We start from the raw sequence: 12,363 nt of genomic DNA, 5'->3' as shown, positions 1-12,363 counted from the left end.
GATGCAGATCTGTTGAAGGTTATTTCTACTTGCAGTTGCAATCAGGGTAGGTAAAGAGTCACAAATGGTTGATGCTCCCTCGTCCACACTTACTTTTCAGTGAATGCCAGATATTGTGAATTCTGTTCTGTGTTAGTCACTATGTGCTAACTAGTCATCTTCAGCATGAAATATAAGTGTATTCTCAAATATGTGGCATATGGTAAATTTTAAAATAACTTTCCTACTCCTCACCAGCCATAGAGTCATAGAGTTGGAAGGGACCTCCAAGGTCATCTAGTCCAACCCCCCCTGCACAATGCAGGAAATTCACAAATACCTCCCCCTAAATTCACAGGATCTGCATTGCTGTCAGATGGCCATCCAGCTTCTGTTTAAAAACCTCCAAGGAAGGAGAGCCCACCACCTCCCAAGGAAGCTTGTTCTACTGAGGAACTGCTCTGTTAGGAAGTTCTTCCCAATGTTGAGCCAGAAACTCTTTTGATTTAATTTCAACTCATTGGTTCTGGTCCTACCTTCTGGGGCCACAGAAAACAATTCTGCACCATCCTCTTTATGACAGCCCTTCAAGTCCATGAAGATGGTGATCATATCACCTCTCAGCCGCCTCCTCTCCAGGCTAAACATGCCCAGCTCCTTCAACCTTTCTTCATAGGTCTCCAGACCCTCACCATCTTCATCGCCCTCCTCTGGACCCGTTCCAACTTATGTATACCCTTCTTAAAATGTGGTGCCGAAAACTGAACACAATACTCCAGGTGAGGTCTTACCAGAGCAGAGTAAAGCAATACCATCACTTCACGTGATCTGGACACTATACTTCTGTTAATACAGCCCAATATTGCATTTACCTTTTAGCTACCAGTGCCTGCAGGCTGCAGCAGGGGCCACGGGCAGTGGGGTGGGTGCTCCAACTCTTGAGATAATTTGCAAGGAGGGCCTCAAGATTTCAACTGCCTAGGGGTCTCCACAGGGTTCAATCCGGCCCTGCTGCAGTCCTGTTTTTACTTTGCACCCTTAGTGATTTATGTGTCATTCCTTCTTCCCTGGGAAATGTGAGAGCCAGGGCAGGCATTTCCAACAGAGAATTTTCTGTGCACTGAACTCAGGGTTCTTTGACAAAACCTGTAATAATTTGAATGTATACATGTGTGTTCCTTTAATTGCTGGTAAATTGCAGCGGTGAAAGAGAGGGAATGAACAAGTGACGTCATTGGCTGATGACTGAGAGAGTGTGGGCAGAACTAAGAAGTACGGGGGTGGGGAGAGGGGTCAGCCTGCAGTGAACTCTCAGCAGAGTGACAGTAGTTAACAGTCAATCAGCAGTCTACAAAGGTCTGAGAAGTCTTCTGTTAGGATCCCATCCTAGTGCTGTGAAAGGCATTAGGATTCTAGAGAAGAAAAGTAGAATACTTTAGCGGACATATTAGTGGCTAAGCAGAGAGCCAAAACCTAATATTGTCAGAGTATTGTAGGACTGTGAGAGAGAGAAGCTAGCAGAAAGTTGAGTTCGGAAGAATAAGGAGGATTTGAGAGTGAAGAGTGTGTGAAATGAAAGAGAGACATCTCAGTCAGAAGCTAAGAACATAAGAGAAGCCATGTTGGATTAGGCTAATGGCCCATCCAGTCCAACACTCTGTGTCACGCAGTGGCCAAAAAAACCAGGTGCCATCAGGAGGTCCATCAGTTGGGCCAGGATGCTAGAAGCCCTCACACTGTTGCCTTTCCCAAGCACCAAGAATACAGAGCATCACTGCCCCAGACAGAGAGTTCCAACAATATGCTGTGGCTAACAGCCACTGATGGATCTCTTCTCCATATGTTTATCCAATCTCCTCTTGAAGCTGTCTATGCTTGCAGCCACCACCACCTCCTGTGGCAGTGAATTCCATGTGTTAATCACCCTTTGGGTGAAGAAGTACTTCCTTTTATCCATTGTTGTTGTTTACAAAAGTTATTATTATTCACTGAAGAATTAAGCTATAAACATTTTGAAACCAATACGGTTATTGTACAAATAAAGTTTTATTTTGTTTTCTATTATCCTGGAGTCCTTTGATATTAAATTATGAGTCTCTTCCTCAGAGCCACACAGTCCAACAGAGAAGCCTTAGAGCTTGGGCACAAATAAAGTTGGGAACGTTAAATAAACCTATGGAGATCCAGGCCCTACCTGGCTTGCAAGCCTTTTGCAGGGCCTATAAAATGGAGCTGTTCCGCCAGGTTTTCGGGTGAGGTAACGGGCATCTATCCATTAGATCGGCCTCCCCCACTGTACTATCGTGCTGCACTGCCCTGCTACACCATCTGATTATTCTGTTGGGCTGGACTTTTCCATTGTACTGAATATTGTAAAAGGTTTTTATTGTTATGTTGTGATTTTATCATTTTGTTGTACTCTGCTCTGACCCCCTAGTGGGGAATGAGCGGACTATAAATAAATAAACAAATAATAATAATAAACTGTTTGGAATTAAATTTCTGGTGGTAGCATTATACACAAATTAAGAGACAACTTGTGACAAAAGCCATGGTAGTGTAACTGCTGTAAGAGTCCTGTACAAATGTGGGGGAGGTCCTCCAAATGCCCTTCCTGGTTTCCTTGCATGCCTGCAGTTAGGTTCTTGAGGTCTCTTCCTCTGCTTCAGCTCCCAGATAACTTTTGGAAATGGGAAAGGTCTCTGTTTTCAAAAGAGTGCAAGCTGTGTCAGCAGTACCCACAAAGCACCAGAGGAAACCTTGGAGTGAAGCAAGAGCCTCCTAAACTGAGCAGAAGCGTCCTCATAACATAAGCTGTCTCAGCAGGAACCACGGACAACCCAATTACCCCCATCCGCTATCCCAGCCTTCCTTCCCTGTGTCAATTTCCATTTTTCTCTTCTACGCAAGAGCAGAGTCCTCCCTTCCTATAGGAGGCGCTCGCTTCCACGCACAGTCTCCCTTTCGCGGCTCTCTTCAAATCCCGGGCAGCGGAGGAGGAAGAGGAGGTGCTTCCGGCCATTCATTGCGCGCGGCAGTCGCACTTCTTCGCGAGTATCGGAGCGGCCTAGTCGTGGCCTGTTGCTCCGCGCTCAATTTTTTTAAAAATTTCTCTTAGTCCTCACTCGTCTTCGGTTTTCTGTCCCCGGCGAGCCTTTGGCCTGCTTTCAATCCATCCGCCGCTATGAAGCTTGTGAGGTAAGCCTGGCATGAATCATAAGTGAAAAAAGAGGACGAGCGCTTTCCCCTTCCCGCCACTTGTTCCTTTTCTCTTTGCCGGTTCATGCAGTGCGGGGAGGGAGCTTCCTTGGGTCGCTCCGTCGTCGGCCGTTAGATTCACCTGGCCCTTAACGAGCGGCTGCTGCGTCGTTTTCTGTAGGGCGGTGGGCAAATCGGTGGAGCGCAAGTCGCCCCTTCTCGAAGGGCGGCGCCTGATTAGAGTCTTTTGTCGGCCTCCCTGCTTCGGCAGGGTTTAAGCATCGTTTCTCCACCAAACTTGTGACTTTCTTTTTGGTCTAACGCTTGTAAATTGAGGTAATGTGAAACGAAGAAATCGTGTTGTTACTGATACAAACAGGCTTTAATGGGTTGGAGTCTTCCGAATCCTAGTAAGAAGTTCTTCAGGGGGATTCCAGCATTGTTGCCTTTGTGAACACTTGTGGGATTTTTGAGAGCAAATAACTGCTCTGGGATCTTTTGCTGCCCTGTAGAACTTGTCCCTTGTCGGGGTTAAGCTTCTGTTTGTTAACTTGCATCAGCCCCAAAATTGTCTCTAGGCAGTCTGGTTCAAAATGTTTATGGTCTTTCTGGGGTCAGCCAGAAGTGTGAGATAGAGCTGAGTGTCATCTGCATAATCATGACAACCCAGCCCAAATTTCTGTATATCCTCAACCAGTAGCTTCATATAGTTGTTGAAAAGGATAGAGATAAGCATATTGGACCTTAAAGGATCCCCAGCTCCACTTTCTAAACCCTTTATAACTACCATCTATAACACCACCTTCTATAACCCTTTAGGTTATACCTGGGGTCACTGGCATATTGATAATAGCTTGCTCCCAAAAAGTAATGATTTTTTTCTAAACTTTTTCTGTATGGTTCTGTAAGGCAAGTCACACACTGGTGATTGTTGACTTCCATTAGTGACACTGTGAGTCCTAGCTGTAAGCCACTCCAGAGCATAACCCCTTAATCTCAGCTTCTTTCAATGTTGCCAGTAAAATGGCATCATGCACCGTATCAAATGGTGATCATCAAGTAAAGCCACCAACATTTCTCAGTTCCATAGCATGTTCTGAAGCCAGACTGCAAGGGGTCTGGGGCAGAAGATTTACCCAGAAGGGCATGGAGCTGTTTTGATGCTGGTCTCCCTGTCAATTTTGATGCTGGTTTCCCTGTCAGTTTCAGGGAAACTATATGCTAAGCACCTCCTCAAGAAACTAAGTGGATGGCCCATCAAAACCTGCTATGAGTGGTCTAGATTGTTGACCAGTACTACTAATAAAAAAATTATTATACCTGTTTATAGTTTATCTTGGTGTCTGTTAGTACCAAGACCTTTTTCAGAAACATAATGGAATACGTTTTAGTCACAAAACAGTGCTTTTGTTTTAATTATCCCTTGTAGGTTTCTCATGAAACTTAGCCATGAGACTGTGACCATTGAACTGAAGAATGGGACCCAAGTACATGGAACAATCACAGGTATGGGCTGCAGTATAGCTAAATATGTCATAAACAGCTGTCCTCATAATGATGACCAGAACATGTGTTGTTGCAATTGCATGAAGTACCCCGATTATAATTTACTCTTATCTGAGGGGTTTTTTTGTAGCAGGAACTCCTTTGCATATTAGGCCACAACCCCTGATGTAGCCTATCCTCCAAGAGCTTACAGAGCTTACTGTACATGGAGGACTGGCTACATCAGTGGGGTGTGGCCTAATATGCAAAGGAGTTCCTGCTACAAAAAAGGCCCTCCTTCCCATTCGTCAAGAAGTAAGGGTGGCATATGTATGGTCACCCACATGTATTCCCTCCTCAACTCTGAGGTGAGTTTGGCTGAGTGAGCACAATTTTCATTTTAATGTTAACTTTGGGTTTGCCTCGTTCAAACCCAGTGCTTTAATCCATGTACCACGGTGACTTTCATTTGGAACTTCTCTGTGCTCCACTGGCACAGTGGCACTTTCAGTTTGTGTATGTCAGCTTTATTAAAATGTTTATAGTCTCATCTTTCTTCATGGTTCAAGTAGGCTTATAAGTCAAAAAGTATAATGTAATAAAAATAAATAATATTTAGTCCAGCTTTTCTAAGATGGTTTTCTGAATATAATTATTGATATTGTACTTCAGCCAGAGGAAGATTTTGGCGGGTGGGTTAGTGCCTCTGATCCATGAATAGAAAGGTCATTTATATCCAGCCATTGTGCAATGGTGGGTGATATTCTATACCTGGAGAGAGAATATGGCTGGATGGGGGCGACAAGCAGTGTGGCAGCACAACTAAGAGGATATAAAATAATTAACTTTTTAAAAGTATTTGGCATTGGTGTTTTTTTTTTTTTGTATGAGTTTTCAAACAGTTACTTTTAGTACATTTGCTTCTTCTGTGTTGCCTTAAAGAGTTTTGTTTGTAGCATCTGGTGTTACCCCATTTGGAAATAATATATGCCCATGATGGCGAACCTATGACACACGTGTCACTGGTGACACGCGAGGCAATTTGGCTGACACACCGGAAACCAAGGAGCGTGGCGAGCCGCGAGTCCTTCGGAGGCTGCTGAGCCCGTCTTGGAGGAGCAGCAGCTGCTAAGGTGAAGGCGAGAAGAGGCGGCAGCAGCGCAGCGGGCCGCCGCCGCCTCTTTCCCCGGCTCCAGGCCGGGGGTGGGGGTGGGAGGGAAGGTTGGCCGATGCTGCCAGCGCCTCGCCTTGACCTGGGGGTGGGAGGAGACAGCCTCCTGGCGCAACCCGTCCCCCACCCAAAGCAGAGGCAGCCAAACGCGCCTCCTCCTCCTAACAGGGCCGAGCTTTGCAACCCCCTTTTCCCGCCCTCCCCGGGGCCTGAGGAAATAGGTGGGTACAGCAAGAAAGAAAAAAAGAGCATTGCAAAAAAAGAGGCGGGGGGGGGGAAGAAGTGCCCTCCTCGGCGGGTCATGCCTTTGCAATGCCGGGGCTTTGCAAATGCAGGAGCAAGGCAGGCGTGTTTTTTTCCGTTTGTTTGCACGGAGCGGCTGGTGGGGGGGAGGCAGAGATGGCATTGCAGCAGTGTCTGTGGGGTGCAATGCCCAAGGGGGCGTCGCTCTTGGGCCTGTTGTGGGGCTGCCCCCCCCTCCTCCACCCGGTCCTGGTTTTTTTTTTTTTGCAACCAACATGATCTTTCTCACTTTGCTCTCTCGCTCTTTCTCATGGCCGCCTGCCAGAGGCGGGGTTTCAGATTTAAAGGACAAGCTGCCCTTTTCAGCTTGGAAGAGGAGGAAGGGGGTGGGTGATGGGGGCTGTGTGTGGGTTGCAAAAGAGCAAGGGGAGGGGAGCATTGGGTTGCCCCCCTTGGCTTCCCTTGGCAAGTGCTGGAGGAGAAAAGGCAGGAAGAAAAAAAGATACACCCTTTCCCGCAGGGTTACCAATCCCCAGGTGGGGGCAGGGGATCCCCCTCTCCCCAAAATACCCCCCCAAGTTTCAAAATGATTGGACCAGGGGGTCCAATTCTATGAGCCCCAAAAGATGGTGCCCCTATCCTTCATTATTTCCTATGGAAGAAAGGCATTTTAAAAGGTGTGCTGTCTCTTTAAATGTGATGGCCAGAACTCCCTTGGAGTTCAATTATGCTTGTCACACCCTTGTTCCTGGCTCCACCCCAATGTCTCCTGGCTCCACCCCCAAAGTCTCCTGGCTCCGCCCCCAAAGCCCCCAGATATTTTTTGAATTGGACTTGGCAACCCTAGTCTGACCTAGGCCGCAGACCGCGCACTGGATCCTTTGTGCCTGGTTCTTCTGCGGCCCCCTCATTTGGTGAGTGTGGTTGAAGTGACACGCGACCCGAGGAAGACTACACTTTTTCCCGATTTTCGACACACCAAGCTGAAAAGGTTAGCCATCACTGATATATGCAAAGCTTGGAGAAAGTTGACAGGATCCTCTTATCTGCACACCCAACAACTTGTAATTTGGACCTATGCCCCTCCTGGCTTATTAAAACCTGCCAGAGGGAGCTTAGATATCCTGTACGGGATATCATAAATAGATCCCTGACGGAAGGGCATTTTCCAACACCGCTTAAAGAGGCAGTGGTCCGTCCCCTCTTGAAAAAAACAACACTAGACCCGGCCGAATTGGCACATTACCAGCCGGTCTCGAATTTGCCCTTTTTGGGCAAACTCATCGAGAGGACAGTGGCGATGCAGCTACAGGGTTTCCTGGAGGATGTTTCCATCCTTGATCCCCATCAGTCCAGCTTTCGCCCAGGACGGAGACGGTGCTGGTTGCCCTGGTAGATGACCTTCAACAGCATCTGGATCGGGGCGGCTCGGCGGTGCTGATGTTGTTGGACCTATTGGCAGCATTCGATACGGTCGACCATCGGTTACTGACCTGTCGCCTCGCCGACGTGGGGATTCAGGGGTTGGCCTTACAATGGCTTTCCTCTTTCCTTAAGGGTCGGGGACAAAGGGTGGCAATTGGGGATGAACTGTCCCAGAGACACACGCTTGACTGCGGAGTGCCTCAAGGGGCGGTGCTTTCCCCGATGTTATTTAACATCTATATGCGTCCCCTTGCCCAGATTGCCCAAAGGTATGGGTTGGGTTGTCATCAGTACGCTGATGACACCCAGCTCTATCTGCTTATGGACAGTCGGCCTGCCTGTGCCCCAGAAAGTTTGGACTGGGCATTACAGGCCGTGGCTAGGTGGCTCAGGCTGAGTGGGCTGAGACTAAACCCGGCAAAGACAGAGGTCCTTTGCTTGGGCCGTTGTGACCCAGAAGGGGAAATCCCCCTGCCAGTTTTTGACGGTGCGCCACTGACAGCAGCGCGCAAGGTCAAGAGTTTGGGGGTACTATTGGAGCCTTCCTTAACGATGGAGGCTCAAATAGCAGCCACTGCTAAGTCCGCATTCTTTCATCTTAGGCGGGCAAGGCAGTTGGCTCCTTTCCTGGAACATGACGATCTAGCAATGGTGATTCATGCAACAGTCACCTCGAGGTTGGACTACTGCAATGCCCTCTACATAGGGCTGCCCTTGTGCCGAACCCGGAAGCTGCAGTTAGTGCAGAATGCCGCTGCCCGGCTGTTATTAGGGCTCCCAAGATGGGAGCACATTCGGCCGGGGCTCCAGAGTCTGCACTGGCTGCCGATAATATACCGAGTCCGATACAATGTGCTGGTTATTACCTTTAAAGCCCTATATGGCCTAGGACCTGCCTACCTTAGGGACCGTCTCTCCCCACATGTTCCCCAGAGAGTACTGAGATCGGGCTCTCAAAATCTGCTTGCTATCCCCGGGCCAAAGGAGGCCCGTCTGAAATCCACCAGGGACAGGGCCTTTTCTGTAACGGCTCCTTGCTGGTGGAACCAGCTGCCGGAAGAGGTGAGGGCCCTGCGGGACCTTGGCCAGTTCCACAGGGCCTGTAAGACAGCCCTCTTCCGGCTGGCCTATAATTAACTGGCATTAGAAATTCTATAGAAGGTTCAGTGTAGTATTTTGATAGATCGCTGTTTAAATGTTTTATTATTTTACTGTTTTAGCTGTTGTAATTGATGTATTTTAAATTTAAAATTCTATGTTAGATTTTATATGTTGTGAGCTGCCCTGAGCCACTTTGGTGGGAAGGGCAGGATATAAATTGAAATAAACTTAAACTTAAAGGTAATTGAAATCTGTTAAACCCCAGATGCAACCGGAAGTTCTGTTTTATGTTTTAGGTGTGGATGTCAGCATGAACACCCATCTTAAAGCTGTGAAGATGACTCTGAAGAACAGAGAACCTGTCCAGCTGGAGACTTTGAGTATTCGAGGGAATAATATTAGATACTTCATTTTGCCAGACAGTTTGCCCCTGGATACTTTGCTGGTAGATGTTGAACCAAAAGTTAAATCCAAGAAAAGGGAAGCAGGTTAGTGACTTTATTTCATAGTACCAAGAACTGGTAGCATAAATGCTTAGTGTATAAATCTTCCAAGATTATACTTGGTTGAGAATGAATTATGTGTTTAAATAGTGTGTTTATTCATTGAATAACACTGGCAAAACACTTTTCCTTTTCCTCAACCTAGAATAAATTAACAGAATCATAGAGTTGGAAGGGACCTTCAGGGAAATTATTCATTAGCAGAATGCTAGGTCCTTTTTTATGATTTAGTTTCTTAGCTTGCTCAACTTCAATGGAGATTCCTTTAGCAAATTCCTGTGACATCAGGTCATAGGTTGTCTATTATATCTTAATGCAGCTTTATTTAATAATATAGTTCTGAGTGTATAATAGACTCATCTGGTTGAAAGAAGAAACCATGCATCCTTTCATTTCCATAGCAGACCACCCTATTGGTGATTGGCTGTTGATGTTGATTCCTTCCTTTCCTCGAAATCTGAAAGGAGTGATATAAATTCTTGAATTATTTTAATGTCTTTTAAAAGTAGATGTTTAATGGTGCCATGCTAAGCAGAGTTTACACGAGTCTACTGATGTCACAGTTTGAAATTACTCTCTAATATCTTGAATTTCTAACAATCTTGAAGCTTCATTCTTCTGTTCATATAGCACTGCCACATTACAATTCATTCAAGAAACTCAATTTTGTGGCATGAGAGACAGGCTGAATATCTGCCCTTTGATGTTGTAAGTCATAGAGAGTGATTGTTGTGGTAGGCAAGGAACAGTGTTAATAGTATAATGTCTGATGTCTGTATGGCTTCTGATGACACAAATTCCTAGAAGTGGATAATTTCAGTTTGCTCTGTATTTGTAAAAGGCTGCTGCGATGCTTTTCTTGCCTCAGGTGAACCAGGCAAAACTTTACAGTTGTAGGCAGGAGTCAAGATCAATGTGTTGGACCCAGCTAGTTTTATGTCTATATCAGTTCCCACATACCTTTTGTTTATACAGGTCCCATCATAACTTTTTGCTAGTGGTCAAACTGCTCAGATCCAACCAAGCATATCCTTTTCTTTATCTTTTATTTAAACAAGGAATTCACTGAAATTAAACTGTTATGGAATCTGTCTTGGTACCCAAAAAGGGATGTCAGATTTACAGACTCTATACTTAGCACATTTCTTTTTGATATAAGCTCATTGTAGTAATGGTACTCTTTATTTGTGAGAGAGCGCCCAGTGTGAACATAACTGCTTGTTCTTTGAATGGGAAACAATGTAGAAAACAGGATAATGGCTGCATAACATTTAGTAACACATTAATGTAGAAAATTTCCTTTGCTAATAAATTGCTTTTTAGCCTAGTGAATAAATTACTAAAAACTAAATTTTGAGTCTTAAATAAAACATTCCAAAATCTGATAAAACACATAACCTACTAAATTAAAGTTGTTTCAAATCTATGTTTATTCAAAGAAACTTGGGGGGTTTTTTGTGTGTTCAGTTGCAGGAAGAGGACGTGGTAGAGGTCGCGGCAGAGGAAGAGGTCGCGGCAGAGGAAGAGGAGGCCCTAGGCGATAATTTCCTTGCAGCCACTGAAAAATGCCAGGCAACTTTGGTTTGTTTGTTTTGTACAGGTTTTATTCTGTGTCAGTTTTTAATAAACAAATATGAAAACTTCTCCAATTTATGTACTTGTGCATGTGACCCACAGAATCTACTGCAGATCTAGCAAAGCTATTTGGACAAATAATGGAATTTCTTCAGCACATATGTTGTAGTGCTGCATAACATTTCTCCCAAGGTTCACTGTTTGTGACTTAGCTTCCAGTTACGCTTAACATATCTGTTGGTGCATACTGATTTTCAGCAAATGTTTTAAGTGTTCTCTGAACTTCAGCGTGAAAAAAGTGCAGGTTACACAATTGTCACCAAGCATTCAGAGATTAAAAATAATAGCTTCATTCCAGCTGTCAATTAAGAGAGCTGGGTACAGCAGCTTCATTACAGATATTTTATAACAGTGTAGGAAAATGTCAAGATGCCTTGAATGGCTGGGCTCCTGAACATGTAATAGGACATGGCTAAGCAGTATGTGACCTCTTGGGCACTTCTGTGTAGTCTTCAGGCTGTTTGTAAGAACCTGAATATTGGGTTTTGTGTTAAAGGTTTCACTGTCCAAGATTAAAATTGTGATGGCAAACTCAGGTATAGGCAACATAAGGTAAATATTTTCTCATGACATAGTGTTTAAGGTTGACCATCAGTTGTTTATTTACAGTATGTCACTGGTGCAACCTAATACTTGCCACAGTTAATGTCCACAGGATGCTGAGGAAAAGGTGTTAAGAGCTTGGCCAGAGAGTATTACATGGCTTTGGTTTTTAAATTTTTGTTATGGACAGCACAACTAGCCTACTTTTTAAAGGCTTTATGTGTATTTTGACATTTCATGGTAACTTTAAAGAATATTAGGAAGTGGGAGCTGCAGTGTTAGATAATCCTATGCATGTTATCTTTTCTGCTCATAACATGTCCTTTTGTTGAACATTTAGTTATAGGAGGGCGATGCTGTTATGAGTGCAAAGTACCTCTTATGAAATGCCACAGACTCACATTTTGGAAACTGCTGTTTACTTCATATAACTTGAAAACTGACAATGCTGTACATACAGACATTGATAATTCAGTGAGCCAATGCAGGTTCTACAGAAATTTCCTAGCATCTACCAGGAATATACTTTCCATGAACAGCATAGATAACTTGTGTAGCATACACGCGGAAGTTTCCTTGAAGTGCAAGACTTTCTTCTAGCACTCCAGACAAAAAAAAGAAAAACATTACTAAGGCAACGACTGTCTCATTTGGCAGATGAAATTGGCCAATGTGTACTTCTTTGTAAAAACGGGTTGTCTACTTGAAAATTTCATTTTGTAGACATTCCTCTTCAAGACCGTCCTGAACCATCATCAGCTACAACTTGCCTGAGTCAGTACAGGAGCTGCCGGAGGGTAGTTTGGTTTGGCAGTACCCAGATTCTGCATGTCTAATGGTTGCTGACGGTATCTGCAGGACTCTTCAAAGTGCACTGTGGAAGCTGTGGCTGTTCTTGAAGTTCTCTTAAATCCAGATATTAATGATCATGCAGCAGTTGATGCATTCGCTCTTTTTGTTCTGTTTATGATCAAAGTAACTAATGCAGCCAGGGGGATACACATAGTGGAAACTGCCACAAGCAACCCAATAACTGCTAGAGCACCACTAGGATAATTCTTTGTAACCAGTTGACCCTGC

The 12,363-nt window shown here is 44.9% G+C and overlaps 2 protein-coding genes across 5 annotated transcripts in view; one reads left to right on the top strand and one right to left on the bottom strand.

The window, feature by feature from the left end:
* Positions 1 to 10,749, top strand: part of SNRPD1 (small nuclear ribonucleoprotein D1 polypeptide) — a 230,538-nt gene extending 219,789 nt beyond the window's left edge. The window contains exons 1-4 of one of the 3 annotated variants that reach the window (XM_060247504.1): positions 2,876 to 3,177; positions 4,607 to 4,683; positions 8,899 to 9,090; positions 10,573 to 10,749. In XM_060247504.1, coding sequence (XP_060103487.1) covers positions 3,164 to 3,177; positions 4,607 to 4,683; positions 8,899 to 9,090; positions 10,573 to 10,649 — 360 coding nt within the window. In that variant the 5' untranslated portion in view covers positions 2,876 to 3,163 and the 3' untranslated portion in view covers positions 10,650 to 10,749. Of the gene's footprint in view, positions 1 to 2,875; positions 3,178 to 3,494; positions 3,514 to 4,606; positions 4,684 to 8,898; positions 9,091 to 10,572 lie in introns of those variants that run through there. The other 2 variants (XM_060247506.1, XM_060247505.1) reach the window with 2 other exon arrangements.
* A 936-nt stretch (positions 10,750 to 11,685) lies between these two features.
* The window catches only part of SLC6A20 (solute carrier family 6 member 20), a 30,655-nt gene continuing 29,977 nt past the window's right edge, over positions 11,686 to 12,363 (bottom strand). Inside the window, exon 11 of one of the 2 annotated variants that reach the window (XM_060247492.1) lies at positions 11,686 to 12,359. In XM_060247492.1, the coding sequence (XP_060103475.1) occupies positions 12,210 to 12,359 (150 nt within the window). In that variant the 3' untranslated portion in view covers positions 11,686 to 12,209. The remainder of the gene's footprint in view (positions 12,360 to 12,363) is intronic. The other variant, XM_060247493.1, reaches the window with a different exon arrangement.

Source organism: Heteronotia binoei, chromosome 10 (genome assembly GCF_032191835.1).
Source record: "Heteronotia binoei isolate CCM8104 ecotype False Entrance Well chromosome 10, APGP_CSIRO_Hbin_v1, whole genome shotgun sequence".
Taxonomy (NCBI): Eukaryota; Metazoa; Chordata; class Lepidosauria; order Squamata; family Gekkonidae; genus Heteronotia; species Heteronotia binoei.
The sequence above is the reverse complement of the archived record's forward strand: the minus strand, read 5'-3'. Positions and strand labels throughout refer to the sequence as shown.